The following is a 15,485-nucleotide window of genomic DNA, read 5'->3' as shown; positions in this document are numbered from 1 at the left end:
CGTGCACGTATCCAGGCTTCCCTCCAGAATCCTGAAGCTCTGCCTCACAAGATGATAAACACAAGTTACTCTAGACCCTGCACAGAAGAGAATAAAGAAAGACCCTGAAGGAAGGACCAGATTCTAAAGAAAGAAGAGGTGGGAAGATTCGAAAGTGAAACTTACTTTGGAATGAGTGATAGTACTTAAACACCTCATATGCCGGAAACTGCATGTTGCACATTATAGCCGTTCTTCTTCAATTTCCCATAATGACCATGCCAACTAGATATCATTATCTCACTGCTATCTTACATATACCAGAATTCTCCAAAGTATACCATGACATTAAGTTGATATCTGGTCCCCATTAGGACTGGCACTTTAAATATGAAAATATTAGACATTTGTGTTGTATTTCATAGACATACCATTTCACATCTGAATTGGAGACCCTAAAAACTTCAGTAACTTTTCTAAGGTCACATGGCCAGTGAGGACTAGAGCAGGGATTCAGACCCTCTCTATGCCCTCCTCTGCCAGTTAATGCCTCCGTCACATTAGGGTTTGGACTTAGATATGGGCTTTTGGTGACTTGCCTTAAGGTCTTAATACTCACTATACAGAAAGAAGCTGTTGGGGTTTTTGTGGGATTGCTGTTCTTCTAAAAGGTCTCTCCTATTCATTATGACACCTTAGCAATCAGTGACTAGGTGAGTCTATTAGACCTGCTTTATACATGAGGGAATTGAGGTGCTCAAGAGTCTAGTCATCCTGGTCTACTCGGGTAACCAGTCTAGTGAATACCCTAACCGTCATCATAGAGCCTTTGTCCAGTGACTGATGGAGGCAGATGCAGAGATCTACGGCCAGGAGCCAAGCTGAGCTCTGGGAATCCAATACATGAGAGAGAGGAGGGATTCTGCAAGCGGGGGTGAGGGTTGGGGGTGGGGGAGTGTCGTCGAGATCATGATGGGAAGATGTGCAGGGATGACCGGCCATACTAGTGGAAGTCCATAAACTGTGGACTAGTGGCTGTGGAGCCCCCATGGGACTGGACTAGGCCCTCTGGATATGGAATATGGTTGTTTGGCTCGAACTGTTTGGGGGACACCCAGATGGGGATCGGGATCCATCCCTGGTGCATAGGCAGGCTTTTGGGAGCCCAGTGCCTGTGGTGTGACACCCGCAGCCTTGGTACAGTGGGAAGGAGCTTGGACCTGCCTAGGCTCAGTGTGCTGGACTCTACTGACTCCCCATGGGAGACCTTGATTTGGGGGATGTGGGGTGGCTTGGGCGGGAGGAGGGAGGAGATGGGATGGGGGGGTATGTAGAGTGAGTAGAAAATTTCTTAATAAAGAAAAATGAAAAAAAAAAGAAAGAAAGAAAAGAGTCTAGTCATCTGGCCAGGACCAGGCAATAAAGACTAGAAATAAGATACCAGATTTTCCGATCCTTTTATAGACCAGGCCTCAGTCCTGCTACCCCTTCTCATTAGCTGTGTGACCTTGGGAAACTTGCTTATTAACAACCTTCAACCCTTTCACATATTTAAAATGAAGGTGGAAATATTAGCATGTAATGGTGGACAGTGAGTGGGTTAATGTAGAAGGAATACTTGCCTAATTCTGACATCTTAACTCATCAGAAACTTTAATTCCAACTAATTATAACTATTGCATTGTTGATATTCCTAAGGCACAAAGAAGTCTGTTGGATTCCTGGCACTGACCCTAAACCTTTCATATAGTGGATTCTGAGTAGGTGTTAACACGGTGTTCTGGCGTACGGGATAGTCTTGATTGAGTTGGGTCAGCAGAAATCCAGTGTAGCTGGTCTCTAATCCTGGCTTCAGCCCTCGGTTCTGCTTACCTATGAAACAATTCCTTCATGGCTGGAGAGCTGGCTGCTCATGTAGAGGACCCGAGTTTGTTTTCCAGAATCTACCTTAGCAGTTAACACCCTCTTGTAGCTCCAGTTCCAGGGGATCCGACACCCTGTTGGGACCTCTGTGGATGCTGCACGCATGTGATACACACACAGGCGCTCGGGCACACACAACACACACAGGCGCTCGGGCACACACAGGTGCACGTAAATAAAGATAATGCCTTGAAGGAGTATTGTATGGGCCTTAGGATATTTACTGTGATGGATCCCAGTCTGGAGGTTGCTGTGGGATGGTCTGTATGTCAAGTGTGTTGCTGATTGGTCAATAAATAAATCACTGATTGGCCAGTGGCCAGGCAGGAAGTATAGGCGGGACGAGGAGGAGAATAAAGCTGGAAAGTGGAAGGCTGAGTGGGAGACACTGCCAGCCGCCACGATGACAAACAGCATGTGAAGATGTCGGTAAGCCATGAGCCATGTGGCAAGGTATAGATTTATAGAAATGGATTAGTTTAAGCTATAAGAACAGTTAGCAAGAAGCCTGCCACGGCCATACAGTTTGTAACCAATATAAGTCTCTGTGTTTACTTGGTCGGGTCGGAGCGGCTGTGGGACTGGCAGGTGAGAGAGATTTGTCCTGACTGTGGGCCAGGCAGGAAAACTCAAGCTACAGGAGGTATGGCAAGTTCTACCACAAGTAAACAGCCATCCGAGAAAGGCCTGCTTCGTTATCACGGAATCCTCCAGGTGTGCTTTAGGGATGGAATTGCAGTACATCCCAAAGGCACTCCCGGTCTCAGGGCGTGAGCTTTTAGTTTCCTGATGCCAGGGTGATTTTGACGCCTCTGCCGCCTGGTCAGTTGCCCTCTGCTGCCTGGTCAGTTGCACTGCGGTGAGCAAGGTGGGCAGCGATGGCACCACCGTTGTCCTTGTCCCCACGTACTTCCTGTGCTTCTGTGCTAACCATTTGTCCTACGATATCTTCACCCTCTGTGAGGCAGATGCCACTGATGTCTCCATTTCACAGGTAAGACTTAGAGAAGAAGGCCACTTGACCGAAGTACCGACCATTCGGGCATGGAATAAAAGTTCACCCCACTTCAGATTTTGCAGTTGAGCAGGGTAGAGCTTTTCCTCTAAGCTGCATTCAGGGATTGGGACCTGCAAGCAAGACTGTCAGAGAGACAGCAATAGGGAAAGAGCTTATTTAGTATGTACGTCAGGGCGTCAGCTCTGTGAACTGATGCACCACCCCAAAACGGCTATTAATGGCGAGCCTCTCCAAAATCGTCTCTACACTCTACCTGTTCTTTCCCATAATTCACTGTCTAGGAAGCCCAAGGCTCTTGCCCCTTGTTGTGTGGTATCTCTACACCTCCCAGTACAGATCATAAAAGAGAACTTTCTGTGCTCTCTTGTCTCTTGGAGTGATCAGGGCATTTCCCATGCCTTTAGTCCCTCTCTTTAGTTACGAACCTGTTTCTGTGATGGTCTCCCCTCATGCCTTTACTTTCTTCTTCTTCTTTCCTGTACCCCTGAAGCGATAGCACATTCAGATGACTGACTGTCCTCTAGTGTGGCCTCCCTCTGCCTCTGCCCTGGATGCTTCCTCCACCAGAGCAGTACCACAGCCCCTCATTCTCGTTACACATTGAGAATCTTCCCGGAAAACTCTTAGTTTTGCACAGAGGTAGGGGTATTTTGTGAGGTAAGGGGGAGGGGAGGAACTATGGGGAAGATGCTTCCAGTACATTGTCCCTAATAGATTCATAATGCACTGTGCTAAATGGTGCTTAAAATGCATGAGACCTGTTCCTGTGCTGGTAGATACTGCATACAGCTCTGAGATAGCATTGACTGGCTTATGCTGCTCCCACCATTAGTATTATTATCCCAAAATTCAACTCACTATACCACTATATTTTAATATCTGATTCTGAACCAGAATATTACATATATATGACATATCACTGTGTGTGGAAGCACACTCAAATTGATGCGTGCATAAGCACACCCTGGCACTAATGGGTATTCAAGATCTGTGACCTAGCCTGTGCTTACTTATCCAGTCTAGCTTTCTGCCTCTCATCTCTCACATCTTGCAGAGATCTGGTGATGAGGAAAATATTACAGAGAGAGCACTTAGGCCAGAGAGCACAAATCAATGCCTCCTCTGGTGACCTGTCTCTGCTCAGTCTGTCTGATTCTGCAGTGAGTCATCATCACTGATCTGCCAGGCTTCTCATAATTCTTCCTAACCTCTGCATGAAATTCTATTTCAGGGTAATAGATGTCAAGGGAGGAAGAGAAGAGACTGCAGTTGTGTGGGATGCCCAGGAAGGGGTTCCAGAACCAATTTGTAAAAAACGTCTTTATTAGTCTGCAGTGAGCAGCAGATACTGTTAACCTACACGTTTGTAGGCATTTTATTTGCAGCATTGTATGATTTCAAGTCAACAAGCAAAACGCTGGTGTACCAGTGTTCCCCACTTACCACTGAGGTGCCTTCCCCGCTGGGAGGGTTGACATGAACCGTACTGTTTCCCACTGGCTTGCAAAAGCCAGAAAAATGGTTAGGTGGGATTGTCAGTGGTGAGTGGGCTTCTGTGGCCCAGGCAGGAGTCTTGGCTTTGGGGCAGACATAGATAGCCTGTTGTTGAGCTGATGTGTCCTTTCTATTTTTTGGAAGTGTAACCAGAGCTGCACTGTATCTTTTTTTAATATCTCAGCCAGAAATGCTTACAGCCACTGCAGGCATCATGAATTTGTAATGCTGAGATGAGCAGAAGGCTTTGGGGCCTTCATCTGGCCTCACTGGTTGACAGTGATGCTTCTTGCCCATTATTCTCCAGGCTAGTGTTCTGTTTTGTGAATGCCCGTTGCTCCTGTACAGTTATTGAGGAGTGTTTGATAGTAAAGCATTTCATTCCAGTTGAATAACTGGGGATAAGCAGCCCAAGGAATTTCAGAGGACTTAACAAATTCTTACTAAACCAAATTCAGATTTATCCTAAAGCCTTTTGGGAAATCTACAGTGTTGTCTGTTGAGTGGGAATACAGAGGTGACCAGAGGCAATCCATGCCTCCTGTGGAAAGATATATACAGATAATGTGGAAAACTATGCAGAATTACAGGACTTAACGGGCAAGGGAAGGTTCCGTCTAACTAAGGGATGGCTTAGGATTCTAACAGATACTTGTCACTAATTCATCTAGTGTATATATCAGGCATTACTATAGACTTCCACACAGTAATGCAGATTCTTTGTATACCAAAACTGAGGAATAGAGAAATGGAGATCTGAACAGCCAAACTGGAATATTGGAAAAGCTTGAACATGGAAGGAGTATTGCCTCCAACTCAGTTGCCAGTTAAGCCAGCTGCCACACATTAGCCCTAGGGTATAGAGAGGTTCTGTGCTCCTTTTGGTGTGCCTGTGAAGATCACAAGCCTGGGATACCTCATGGTTATGTGTGTGATGGGAGTTAACATATGCTGTATCATCTAATAGGGCCGTGCAGGATGCTGCTTTAGTAACAAAGTAAAGAGCAGCAACCAAGAGACCAGAAGAAAAGGGGATGTGGGTAGGTTATTAGCATGGCATGATAGGAAGCTGTCAGATTGGGTTGTACCTTAAAGGTGGGATTCTCAGTAGTAAATGGCCTTCTGTGGCCACTCTGAGGTACCAGAGTGTGAGAAAGAAAGATCGAGTATGACCTGACAGGTTTTGCATTACAGCTTCACTAATGCTGCTTGCCCGTGACTAAGTGAGATAAAAGGCTTGGGGAAGAAGACTCAAGGGTCCGTTGTAGCCTGTTGATTGGGCATCCAAATGGACACATTGGATAGGTGGTTAGATGTGTAAGTTTATGTTTTAGGGGTGGGCTCTGGGTTAAGGTGTCAAATTAGAACTTTTAGAAAGCATTTAAAGTGGTAAGACTTGAGATCTCAAAGATAGAAAATAATAAAGTCCTAGAGATAGGGAGAGGCTTTCCAACATGCTGAGGTCAGACAGATGTAAAGGCAGTGGAGAGGAGCAGCCATGAGGTGGAGGATGATCGGGAAAGCATGGAAGACATGACAGAAGGTGTTTCATGAGGGTAGGAGTTACTGTTGTGTATCCACTCACTAAGAAATGTCTGTGCTTCATGTCAACTCCTTGGCACCCCATTCCTATAAGGTTGGTCTGCTTGTAGATTTGAAAGCAAGAACTAGAAGGGAAACTGATCCCTAAATAGAAGGTAAATAGTCCTTGTGTGCCTGTTAGGGTAGGAAGCACAGAAGTTTTTGTTGCTGTCATCGTTGTGGGTTTTTTAAGCCAGACAATAAAGTAGCAAGCTGGTTCAGTACCAAAACTGTACTTGAAACACAGATCCATCTTATCCAAGCATGTGAGCTTTGTACCTAGAGGCAGTTTTATTTAAAAAAAAGTTTTACAAGTGCTGTTCTGCAGACCTAGGGCATAAACAAAATAAAGGAGTCAAGATAGATGCAGGGAAAGAAATGTGCTAGAACACTTGAGGGGTTTTTTTTTTTTTTTTTTTTTTTGTATTCCAAGACAGAGGTGGGTTTGTTTTTGTTTTTTGTTTTTTTGGCAGGGGTGGGTATTTTTTGGGTTTTTTTGTTTGTTTGTTTTTCCCAGACAGGGTTTCTCTGTATAGCCCTGGTTGTCCTGGAACTCACTCTGTAGACCAGGCTGGCCTTGAACTCACAGAGATCCGCCTGGCTCTGCCTCCTGAGTGCTTGGCATTAAAGGCATGTGCCACCACCGCCTGGCCATAATTTCTTAATTGCTGGAGAATGTGGTAGGAGTTTTTTCTTTAAGTAACTGGAGAATCAGTGGATGAGTTGGTATATAAACAAGCTCAGTGCTGTGAAGGAAACAGGAGGGGGGGGGGAGGGAGGGAGAGAGACAGACTGAGAGAGGGGGAGAGGATGGAGGGGGGAGAGCGAGAGGAGAGAACACGCATGAGCGGGAGCCGGGTGTGGAGGCATGCACCTGTAATCACAGCACAAGAGAGGACCACAGCAGAAAGGTTGCAAGCCTGAGGCCAGCCTGAACTATGTTTAAGACCCTGTCTCAAAAGAAAAGAGCATTTAGTGTACTGCCAACCTCTGGACATGTTCAATAAATAATTGATGCTGGTTTTCTCTGCTTTCCTTTTGAGAGGTTCCAGTGATCAGCATTCAAAAGAACTCCACATTGTGACAAATAATGCCTCATACCTCCTCTTTGCTTCTCTTTTAGATCATGTACAGAATGAAGAAAACTATGCACAAGTTCTGGATAAGTTTGGAAGTAATTTTTTAAGTAGAGACAACCCTGACCTTGGCACCGCTTTTGTCAAGTTTTCTACACTTACAAAGGAACTGTCCACGCTGCTGAAAAATCTGGTAAGCCTCCTCGTATGTAATGAAGCACTAACTATAGCCTCGCCCCTGCACCCGGAGAATAATCCATTGCTTCCTTACCTCAGCCCTCAGTACTGGGAGTGAAGAGTAAAATAAAAACAACAGGCTGTGCAGTCATTGTTTGTCACAAACCTCAGGGTAAATTTTCTATCCTTGTATCTATCTTTATCCCAGCCGCTGGCAGGATGGATTTATTAAAGGGAGAGAAACCACCTACCTGTCTTCCACGTTCTACCACTGCTACTGTTTTAAGATAACTGTCCTTAGCTTTTGTTTTTTGGGCCTTTTTTCCTTTTATTGAAAATAGATTCCCCCTATACATGATATATCCTGATTATGGTTTCCCCTCTCTCTAGTCCTCCCAGTTCCTTCCTACCTCCCCTCCCATCAGAACCCACTCCCTTTCTGTCTCATTAGAAAACAGGCGGACTTCTAAGGATTAATAAAATGAGATAAAGCAAAAACTAACATATTGTTGAAATAGGACAAAACAGACAGAAGGCAAAGAGCCCAAGAAAAGGCACAAGAAACAGATACAGATTCAGAGACACACTCATTTACACATTCAGGAATCCCATAAAAGTACTAAACTAGAAGCCATAATATATATGCAGAGGACCAGTAGGGTAAAAAAGAAAGAATAAAAGTATATATAAAAGTAAATTTAAAATAAGATAAAATTTAAAAACAGGAAAAAATAAAAAAAGGAAAAGTCAGGTGTAGCTGGAGCTTTCCTGCCTGGCCCACAGTCAGGACAAATCTCTCTCACCTGCCAGTCCCACAGCCACTCAGACCCGACCAAATAAACACAGAGACTTATATTGGTTACAAACTGTATGGCCGTGGCAGGCTTCTTGCTAACTGTTCTTACAGCTTAAATTAATCCATTTCTATAAATCTATACCTTGCCACATGGCTCGTGGCTTACCGGCATCTTCACATGCTGTTTCTCATCATGGCGGCTGGCAGTGTCTCTCTGACTCAGCCTTCCACTTCCCAGCTTTATTCTCCTCCTTGTCCCGCCTACACTTCCTGCCTAGCCAATGGCCAATCAGTGTTTTATTTATTGACTAATCAGCAACACATTTGCCATACAGAACATCCCACAGCAGTCAGGACATGACATTATTAGACAAGGAACCTCCAAAGGTTCGGTTTCTGTTGGCCATCAACTGCTGGACACAGGGCCTACCCTTAAGAGGGGTTTGTTTCCCCAGTGAGACTCCCGTAGAGAAAAATAAATTTTCATTTGTAAGTGATTATCAGTTGTAGATTGCTTCTGGGTTAAAGACCAGAGCATGTGTCCACTTCTCCTCTGAGCTCTAGGACCCCATCTGATGTAGACCTGTGTAGGCCCTATACATACAGCTTTTTTTTTTCTTTCTTTCTTTTTTTTTTTTTTTGTAAACTGATTAAGAGAGTGATGAAACTCACCGCTGAACATGCAGTGGAATTGTATCTTACATGTATGAAGGTAGCTATAGCTGTGCATCTTGATTCGTGAAATAATAAACCTCCATTAATTGCTTTCAACGTATCCTTTCAACACCTCCCCTACCCAGCCACACACAAGCAAGTACCTTCTAGAAAAATGTTTTAAGATTTAAGGAAAGTGGATGGCAGGAAGAATCCTAAAACATAAGGTCTTTACAGATGTTGACCCAAGAAGGCAGACACAGATTGACAGTGGTCAGAGTTTTGTTTGCCAGGCCCTGTGTCTGGCTATCACCACATCTTAACTGCATTCACATCACTGGGCTTGAGCATGTGTGTGATTGGTTTGGTGAACTGTCTAAGAACTGTCACATTTGCCCTTGAATTGATTCAGTCAAGTATCTTGTAAGTCTTAAGAGGGAGGGGACTTACACAGCAAGGTGATTTATTACCCTATTTTCCTCGGTGTGCCTGTCCTGGAGAAGAGCATTCTATCCCCTCCTCCCTCCCCAGCATTGCACTATTACATCATCAAGGATCTGGACCTCAGCTCATGCCCTCACCTAGGGTGGGTTATCTGTCAGATGGGCCTCGGTGGCCTTGGGTAGTAATCCTGTCATAAATCCATGTGATACAAACAGCTTACAGTCTGTTAACCTGAGGATTTGGCCAGTCAAAATGGGTTTTATCTTGTATTAAAAACATTCATGTGTCTGGTTTCCTGACAGTTTAATTTTAATTGATGGTTTAAGCCATTGAAAAAGTCATAAGTAATAAATCATGTAATCTGAAAAAACATTGAATATAAAATACTTTGTCTTTTCAAAAGCTTGAAAAAAGACAATGTGGACCTAAGACATAATGTTCCTGTGTTTTTTGGTTTAACAAGCCCGTGATGTGTCTCTAACTCTTAGACTATTTGAATCTTGTTCCCTCTTCCTTCCGGGTGTTACTTGCCGCTTGCTGTGGAGTTGCTTATAGGGCAGTATGCATGAACTTTTGAGGCCTGATAGTAAGAAAGGAAGTGAAGTAAGACTCCCCCTCACTTTGCTAATAACTGCCTAGGATGCTTTTCCCAGAGGTTGTCGCATGAGTATCTCGCTTTCCATGAGACCAAATGTGCTTTGACATCAGTCAGGGGTCATCACCCCCAAGGTTCCCACACCAGTCTGTCATACATATTTATTATATTATATTTTATATAATATATATTTATATATTGTATTTATATATATTTAGTATTATACAAGTTGCTGCTCAACTGTATATCTACATGTACAAGACAGTCAAGCAAATATGTGATTATTTAATATATCCGTGTATGTCCATATAAAAACTGATGTTTATTGAAGACCTTTGAACCCGGCAGTGTGTGGTGAGTGCTTGTTATGGTTTGAATGTGAAGTGGTCCCCACAGGCTCATGTTCCTAGCTGTTTGCACTGTTCTGGGACAAGTTCGTGAAACCTTTTGGACATAAAGTCCAGCCAGCATGGGGATGAGGCTTGAGGGTTACAGCTTGTTCGAGCCACCTCCTTTCTGATCCATCAAGATGTCAAATGTCCTGGCTCTAAGCTCCACCTCAGTGACCTTCCCCATGCCCTCCTCAAAAGGATGGACTGTGCCCTTCCAAACTGAACTGAGCCTGTCCTTCCATAAGTATTTCTGACAGGTATTCTGTCTCAGGGACAAGAAAAAGAACCTTTGCTGTGTTTACAAGGCTGTCTTACCATTAATTGCCTAGCTATCCTGTGGTAGTACTGATAGTCGCCCTGAGGGTACCCAGTGTATGTTGTTGGTTCTCACTGCTGGGAAGCAGCCCTCCCCACCCTCTGCCTCTGACCTGTCACTTGCACTGTGCGTGCATTGCCCCTGCCACCGTAAATTCTCGTTATTCTCTTACCCGAGCAAAAAGTGCCTGTCTAGCTGTTTCCCTAGATAGACTCGGTCCAAGGGGTTTTGTTTGTTTGTTTTCATTTTTATTTGTTTTTTTTGGGGGGGAGGGGTTGCCATGTCCTCTCTCTATCATAGAATACAAGTCTAAGGTAAATCAAAAAGGAATTGCTGAAGACCTAATTTATTTCATTAAGAAAAAATAAATATTCTCAATTTGAGGATGGGGATGGCATTCCTGGTAAGGGGCCATAGCATAATCAATTTTCACTGGAGTTGGTGCAGTCCGCGTGGTCACTCTTCTGGGGCTGGCTTTGCATGTGACTGTAGCTTTTCCTGAGAAGCGTGGCATTGTGCTGGCACCCACTATGCATTGCCCTATCAGATGCTGCTCGCAGAGCTCTGAGATGCAGCACTCCTTGGGCCCGGGCTTCCCTTTGGAAGCTTGGTAGAAGCCACGCGACCCCCTAACTCTTGGGAAACCAGCATCGGGTGGGCAGTTGCTGGGTCTGCTAGCTGGAGTTGTCCGTAGGTCCATTTAAGCAACAGTTATTGCTGCCTCTGAGCGCCTTGCTGACCAAACACAGGGAAGTCAGGCATCTTTTCTGTGGTCCAAGTGAAGCGCTGGGGCTTCTTACGGAGACCAGTAACCATACCTTTCTTAGAACTGTGTACAAAGATAAGGTTGCTTATCTTTACTTACTTTACTTTACTTACTGTGTACAAAGATAAGGTTGCTGCTGCTGTTGTTTTTGCTCAACAGACAGAAAAGCATGTGCAAGAACTGGTGGGATTCAGATGGGATTCAGATGAGGTCTGTAGTCCAGTCACTTGTCATTCTGTTGTCAGTTTCTAGATTTTAATAAAATAATATATGAGCTGTTGTTGCTGGGGAAGCTGGTTGAAGAGTAAACAGGGCCGCTCTATACCATGTTTTCAATTTTTTGTGAGTTTAAATTTTTCAAAATATAAATCAAAGTCTAAGCATTAAGTCGTAGTCTGAAAGGAAGGACTAATGTTTCCTAAAGCTTCACTATGTAGAAATGTCATTGTAAAAGAAATGTACCGAACCAAAGACAAGTGGTGTCTCCTGTGCTCTGAGGTGGCTGGGGTGTGGCCCTCAGCCTGCTTCCTTTACACTTCCCTAGGTTGTGTGAAGCAGTTTTTCTCTCCCAGTGAATTTCTTTTTCTAACGTCATTCCTGTGGTTCTCATTCTGAGAAGACAGAGGGATTTGCTCTGTGCTTCCTGAAGTTGGTCTGTTAGGTTTCTTTTGTCTAGGAAATGCTGCCTCTTAGTGGTCAGGAACCAGAGCAACGTGGACAGGATCCCGTTTCCTTTTTTCCTTTGGCATGTCTGAAGAGGGTTCAAAGAAAAGGTTACCCGCAGCTGCTTCCCTGCAAGCCTGCAAAGATGCTTCAGTCTTGGTTTCTTCACTTGTATAAAACGAGATGGATGGTCCTCCTGCCATATCACGCACAATGCTTATGTATATTGTATTTATTGGGGTTCTGTACAGATACTGTGACTGAGAAAGAGGGACTTAGCAGTGAGAATGTGTACCGGAGCCTCTTCCCTCCACAAGTTTCTGTTGTGGTAGCATTTTCAAAAGCTGTGTAAAGCACCTCTGCAGCATGTGGTTCTTCTGTGTGATGTGGATACCTTACGTCCCTCCTACCCTGGTGCCCCTTTAAAATTCAGTATATTAGTGAGAAGGACTTCTTTTACAGTGGACTTTATTATAAATAGATAAAAGTAGACCGCTCTTCAGTTTAGCTGCTTATGATTTTGTTGTTCATTTGATTAAATATACAGTGAATGAAGAAAAGAAAGGAAAGGAAAGGAAAGGCCATGACTGCCCCTCGGTATGGTGGAGGAGAACATTTATTATAGATATGTGGGAGAGCATCGCCAGAGGCAGAGACATCTGTGAGAGTCCAGAGTGGACATGGCCAGACTGAGCTGGGCCACGTTGGCGAGGGGGAAGGGAAGGGAAGAGAGAGAGTGGAAACAGGTACAACCGCCAGGAGGCCAAAGGTCCAAAAAGGGAGAGGGTAACCAAATGTGTGGATTATATAGGGAAGAGCCTCTGGGGGAAAGGCAGCCCAGCCCCTGGGCTGGAGAGGTCAAGGTCAAGGGTATGTTGGCCATTCCCTGTAACAGGCAGGGACTGAGGGACGCTGGGAGAACTTGGCAGCCAGGTCCAGCTTTGATATGTTAAACAGGCACCTCAGCCACAGTCCTTTGTCCCAGCTCTGAAACAAAAACTAAATACCAAGATTAAATTCATGTTTCTAACCTTTGAAAGGAAAGCAGTACAATGATTGTTTGCTGAACAGCTCTGGCTGGTCCTGGGATCCTAGCAAGGAAGTAAAGCATCAGCAGAAAGCAGAACACATTTAAAGTTCCCAACTGCGCAGTTGCGCTATGGAGTTGATTCTCAGTGGTGAGAGGACAGCATTTAAATGCCATGCCCACAGAGTCAATGCTGCAGTGGTTTTACAGCTGTGTGGACACCTTATTTAACACTAATGGGCTGTGCCCAGGTGGGGTCTTGCCCAGGCAGGACTCTTGGAGCTCCTGGTCTCTTCTGTGCCCAAGTCTTTGCACAGCTCTGCAGATTGTTATTTAGCAGTTGAGGGCAGTTATTGCTTCAGAGCTGCTGGAGTGGAGCAGAAAGTTCCGCAGCTGCAGAGCACTTCCTGTTTACAGTTTCTGACTGCAGAATGTTGTGGTTTGGGTTAAGGATTGTTTTTTGTTTTATTTTGATTTCTTATTTTTAAGTTTCTTTCCCTACAGATGAAAATAGCTGATCTAGATTTTTATCACATTTTTTTAAAGAATTTTCTTTGATATGTTAAAAGAGTAGAGAGGGTGATAGTTATACCCAGTGGTAAGTAAATAACTGCTGGTGCCCTGAACTCTGATGCATCTTTGAAGATCTCATCCTTTTTTTATTTAAATTAAAATATAATTACATCCATTTCCTTTTTCTCCCTTCAACCCCTCCCATGTCCTGGACCCCTTGTTCCCTTTCAAACTCCTGGTTTGAAACTTGTCAGTGTTGTGCGTGCGTGCGTGCGTGCGTGCGTGCGTGCGTGCGTGCGTGCGTGTGTGTGTGTGTGTGTGTGTGTGTGTGTGTGTGTGTAAATAACCTGCCAACCTGCCCAGCCCATTTAGTGCTGTATGTATGATTTCAGGGCTGACTGCTTGGTATTGGATAACCAATGAGGTGCTCATTCTTGGGGAGACTATTTCTCACTTAGAGCATTCCCCTAGTTTTCTCTAGTTCTTTGTCTAGAGGTGAGGACCCTGAGGCTCCCCTTCCATGTTAGCATATCTGTTGGAGTTAGAACAAGTTCAGGTCTTGTTTAGGTAGCCATGTTATTGAGGTATGGTAGGTAAAGCTTCCCTGTCATTTCTAGAAGACACAGTCTCACAGCAGATTTCTTTGTCCTCTGGCTTTCCATAATCTTTCTGTCCTCTCTTTGGCGATGTTCCATGAGCATTAAGTGAAGGAGTTGTGTTGTAGATGTGTCTGTTGGTTCTGAGCTCCCCGTATAGGGTCTCATCTTTAGAATGTTTTGGTGTTGGTACTACACCTCCCCTCATGCCCTGATGTGACTCATAAACAATTAGTGTTGTGGGACATTATGTTAAGTGAGGTCTGTCCATGTGTGGGGGGTGATGAGTAAGGGGGAAAGGATTCAGGGTGTCTTGTTTTGGTTTTTATTATGATAGTTACATGTGTTTGCTATAACAAAATGGGAATATGAGAAGACAAATATTACATAATTTTAGTGTCTGGCATTTTAATGTAATATTCCTTTTGAACAACTTTATACATTTAGACACAGATACTGATGGTTTACATATCTAAGTGTATTATTGCATATATCTTACGTTGTGTCTAAAATCCTTAGAGTTAGACGATCTTAGGGTTCAGGGTTTGTGTTTTAGATGGGTGGCAGTGTGGGTGCTGTGTACTCTGCAGTGCCTCCAGGGCTCCTCCAGCTGATGCTTACCACTGAACAGTGCCCCTCTGCAGGGAGACAGTGACGCCAGGGTGGAACGCAGTGATCAAAGATCCCACTTCCGGTCAGACTCATCACTGAAGTGCAGTTGTGGTGGGGTTGGGTACTAACAAAAATGTGTATCATAGATTTATTTCAGAAGCTCTTAGAACTTTTCTGTTGTCGTATTGTTTTAGAAGCTTGTTAACTTTCTACAACATACAAATAAAACTGGAAAGTTATTTTCACAGGCTACTTAATATATCTTACATAGCCAGACCATAGCTAATGACTTGAAATTTCCTCTCATCAGTACATAGTTGCCGTGTAATAATATATCTAGTGTACAGAAGTTGTGCATAATCCTGGCTGAGTTTTAAATTAGTATGCGCTGTTGTCCATTAAAAATATTTTAAATAGCCGGGCGGTGGTGGCGCACACCTTTAATCCCAGCACTCGGGAGGCAGAGGCAGGCGGATCTCTGTGAGTTCAAGGCCAGCCTGGTCTCCAAAGCGAGTTCCAGGAAAGGCACAAAGCTACACAGAGAAACCCTGTCTTGAAAAACCAAAAAAAAAAAAAAAGAAATTTAAATAGAAAGTCCAATAATGGTTGTTAAGTGGGACTGAATTTTCAGCCTGTAAAATTTGCATGTGGCAGGGTCACACTTTCATCAAGAGTGTATACACGCTGTGTGTGATTGTGAACTGCTCCTCAGCTCAAGGTATAGTCACAAAACAGCGTTTGGAACTAGGAGAGGCATGCTTTAAAGTTGTGGGTCCACATAAGAGGAAGGAAGACAGGGGACAGGACCTAGTCACTAGTTAAGAGAGATTTGGACAGAATCACGTTGAAAATGGCGCCGTGGC

At 44.2% G+C, this 15,485-nt stretch overlaps 1 protein-coding gene across 5 annotated transcripts in view; it reads left to right on the top strand.

Moving 5' to 3' along the window:
* The window catches only part of Asap1 (ArfGAP with SH3 domain, ankyrin repeat and PH domain 1), a 319,306-nt gene that overhangs the window by 194,336 nt on the left and 109,485 nt on the right, over window positions 1-15,485 (top strand). For all 5 annotated transcript variants that reach the window (XM_052747906.1, XM_052747903.1, XM_052747904.1 and 2 more), the window contains one exon: window positions 7,119-7,264. In XM_052747906.1, coding sequence (XP_052603866.1) covers window positions 7,119-7,264 — 146 coding nt within the window. The remainder of the gene's footprint in view (window positions 1-7,118; window positions 7,265-15,485) is intronic.

The sequence above is a fragment of the Peromyscus californicus genome, unplaced genomic scaffold (genome assembly GCF_007827085.1).
Source record: "Peromyscus californicus insignis strain IS unplaced genomic scaffold, ASM782708v3 Scaffold_20__1_contigs__length_68692818, whole genome shotgun sequence".
Taxonomy (NCBI): Eukaryota; Metazoa; Chordata; class Mammalia; order Rodentia; family Cricetidae; genus Peromyscus; species Peromyscus californicus.
The sequence above is the reverse complement of the archived record's forward strand: the minus strand, read 5'-3'. Positions and strand labels throughout refer to the sequence as shown.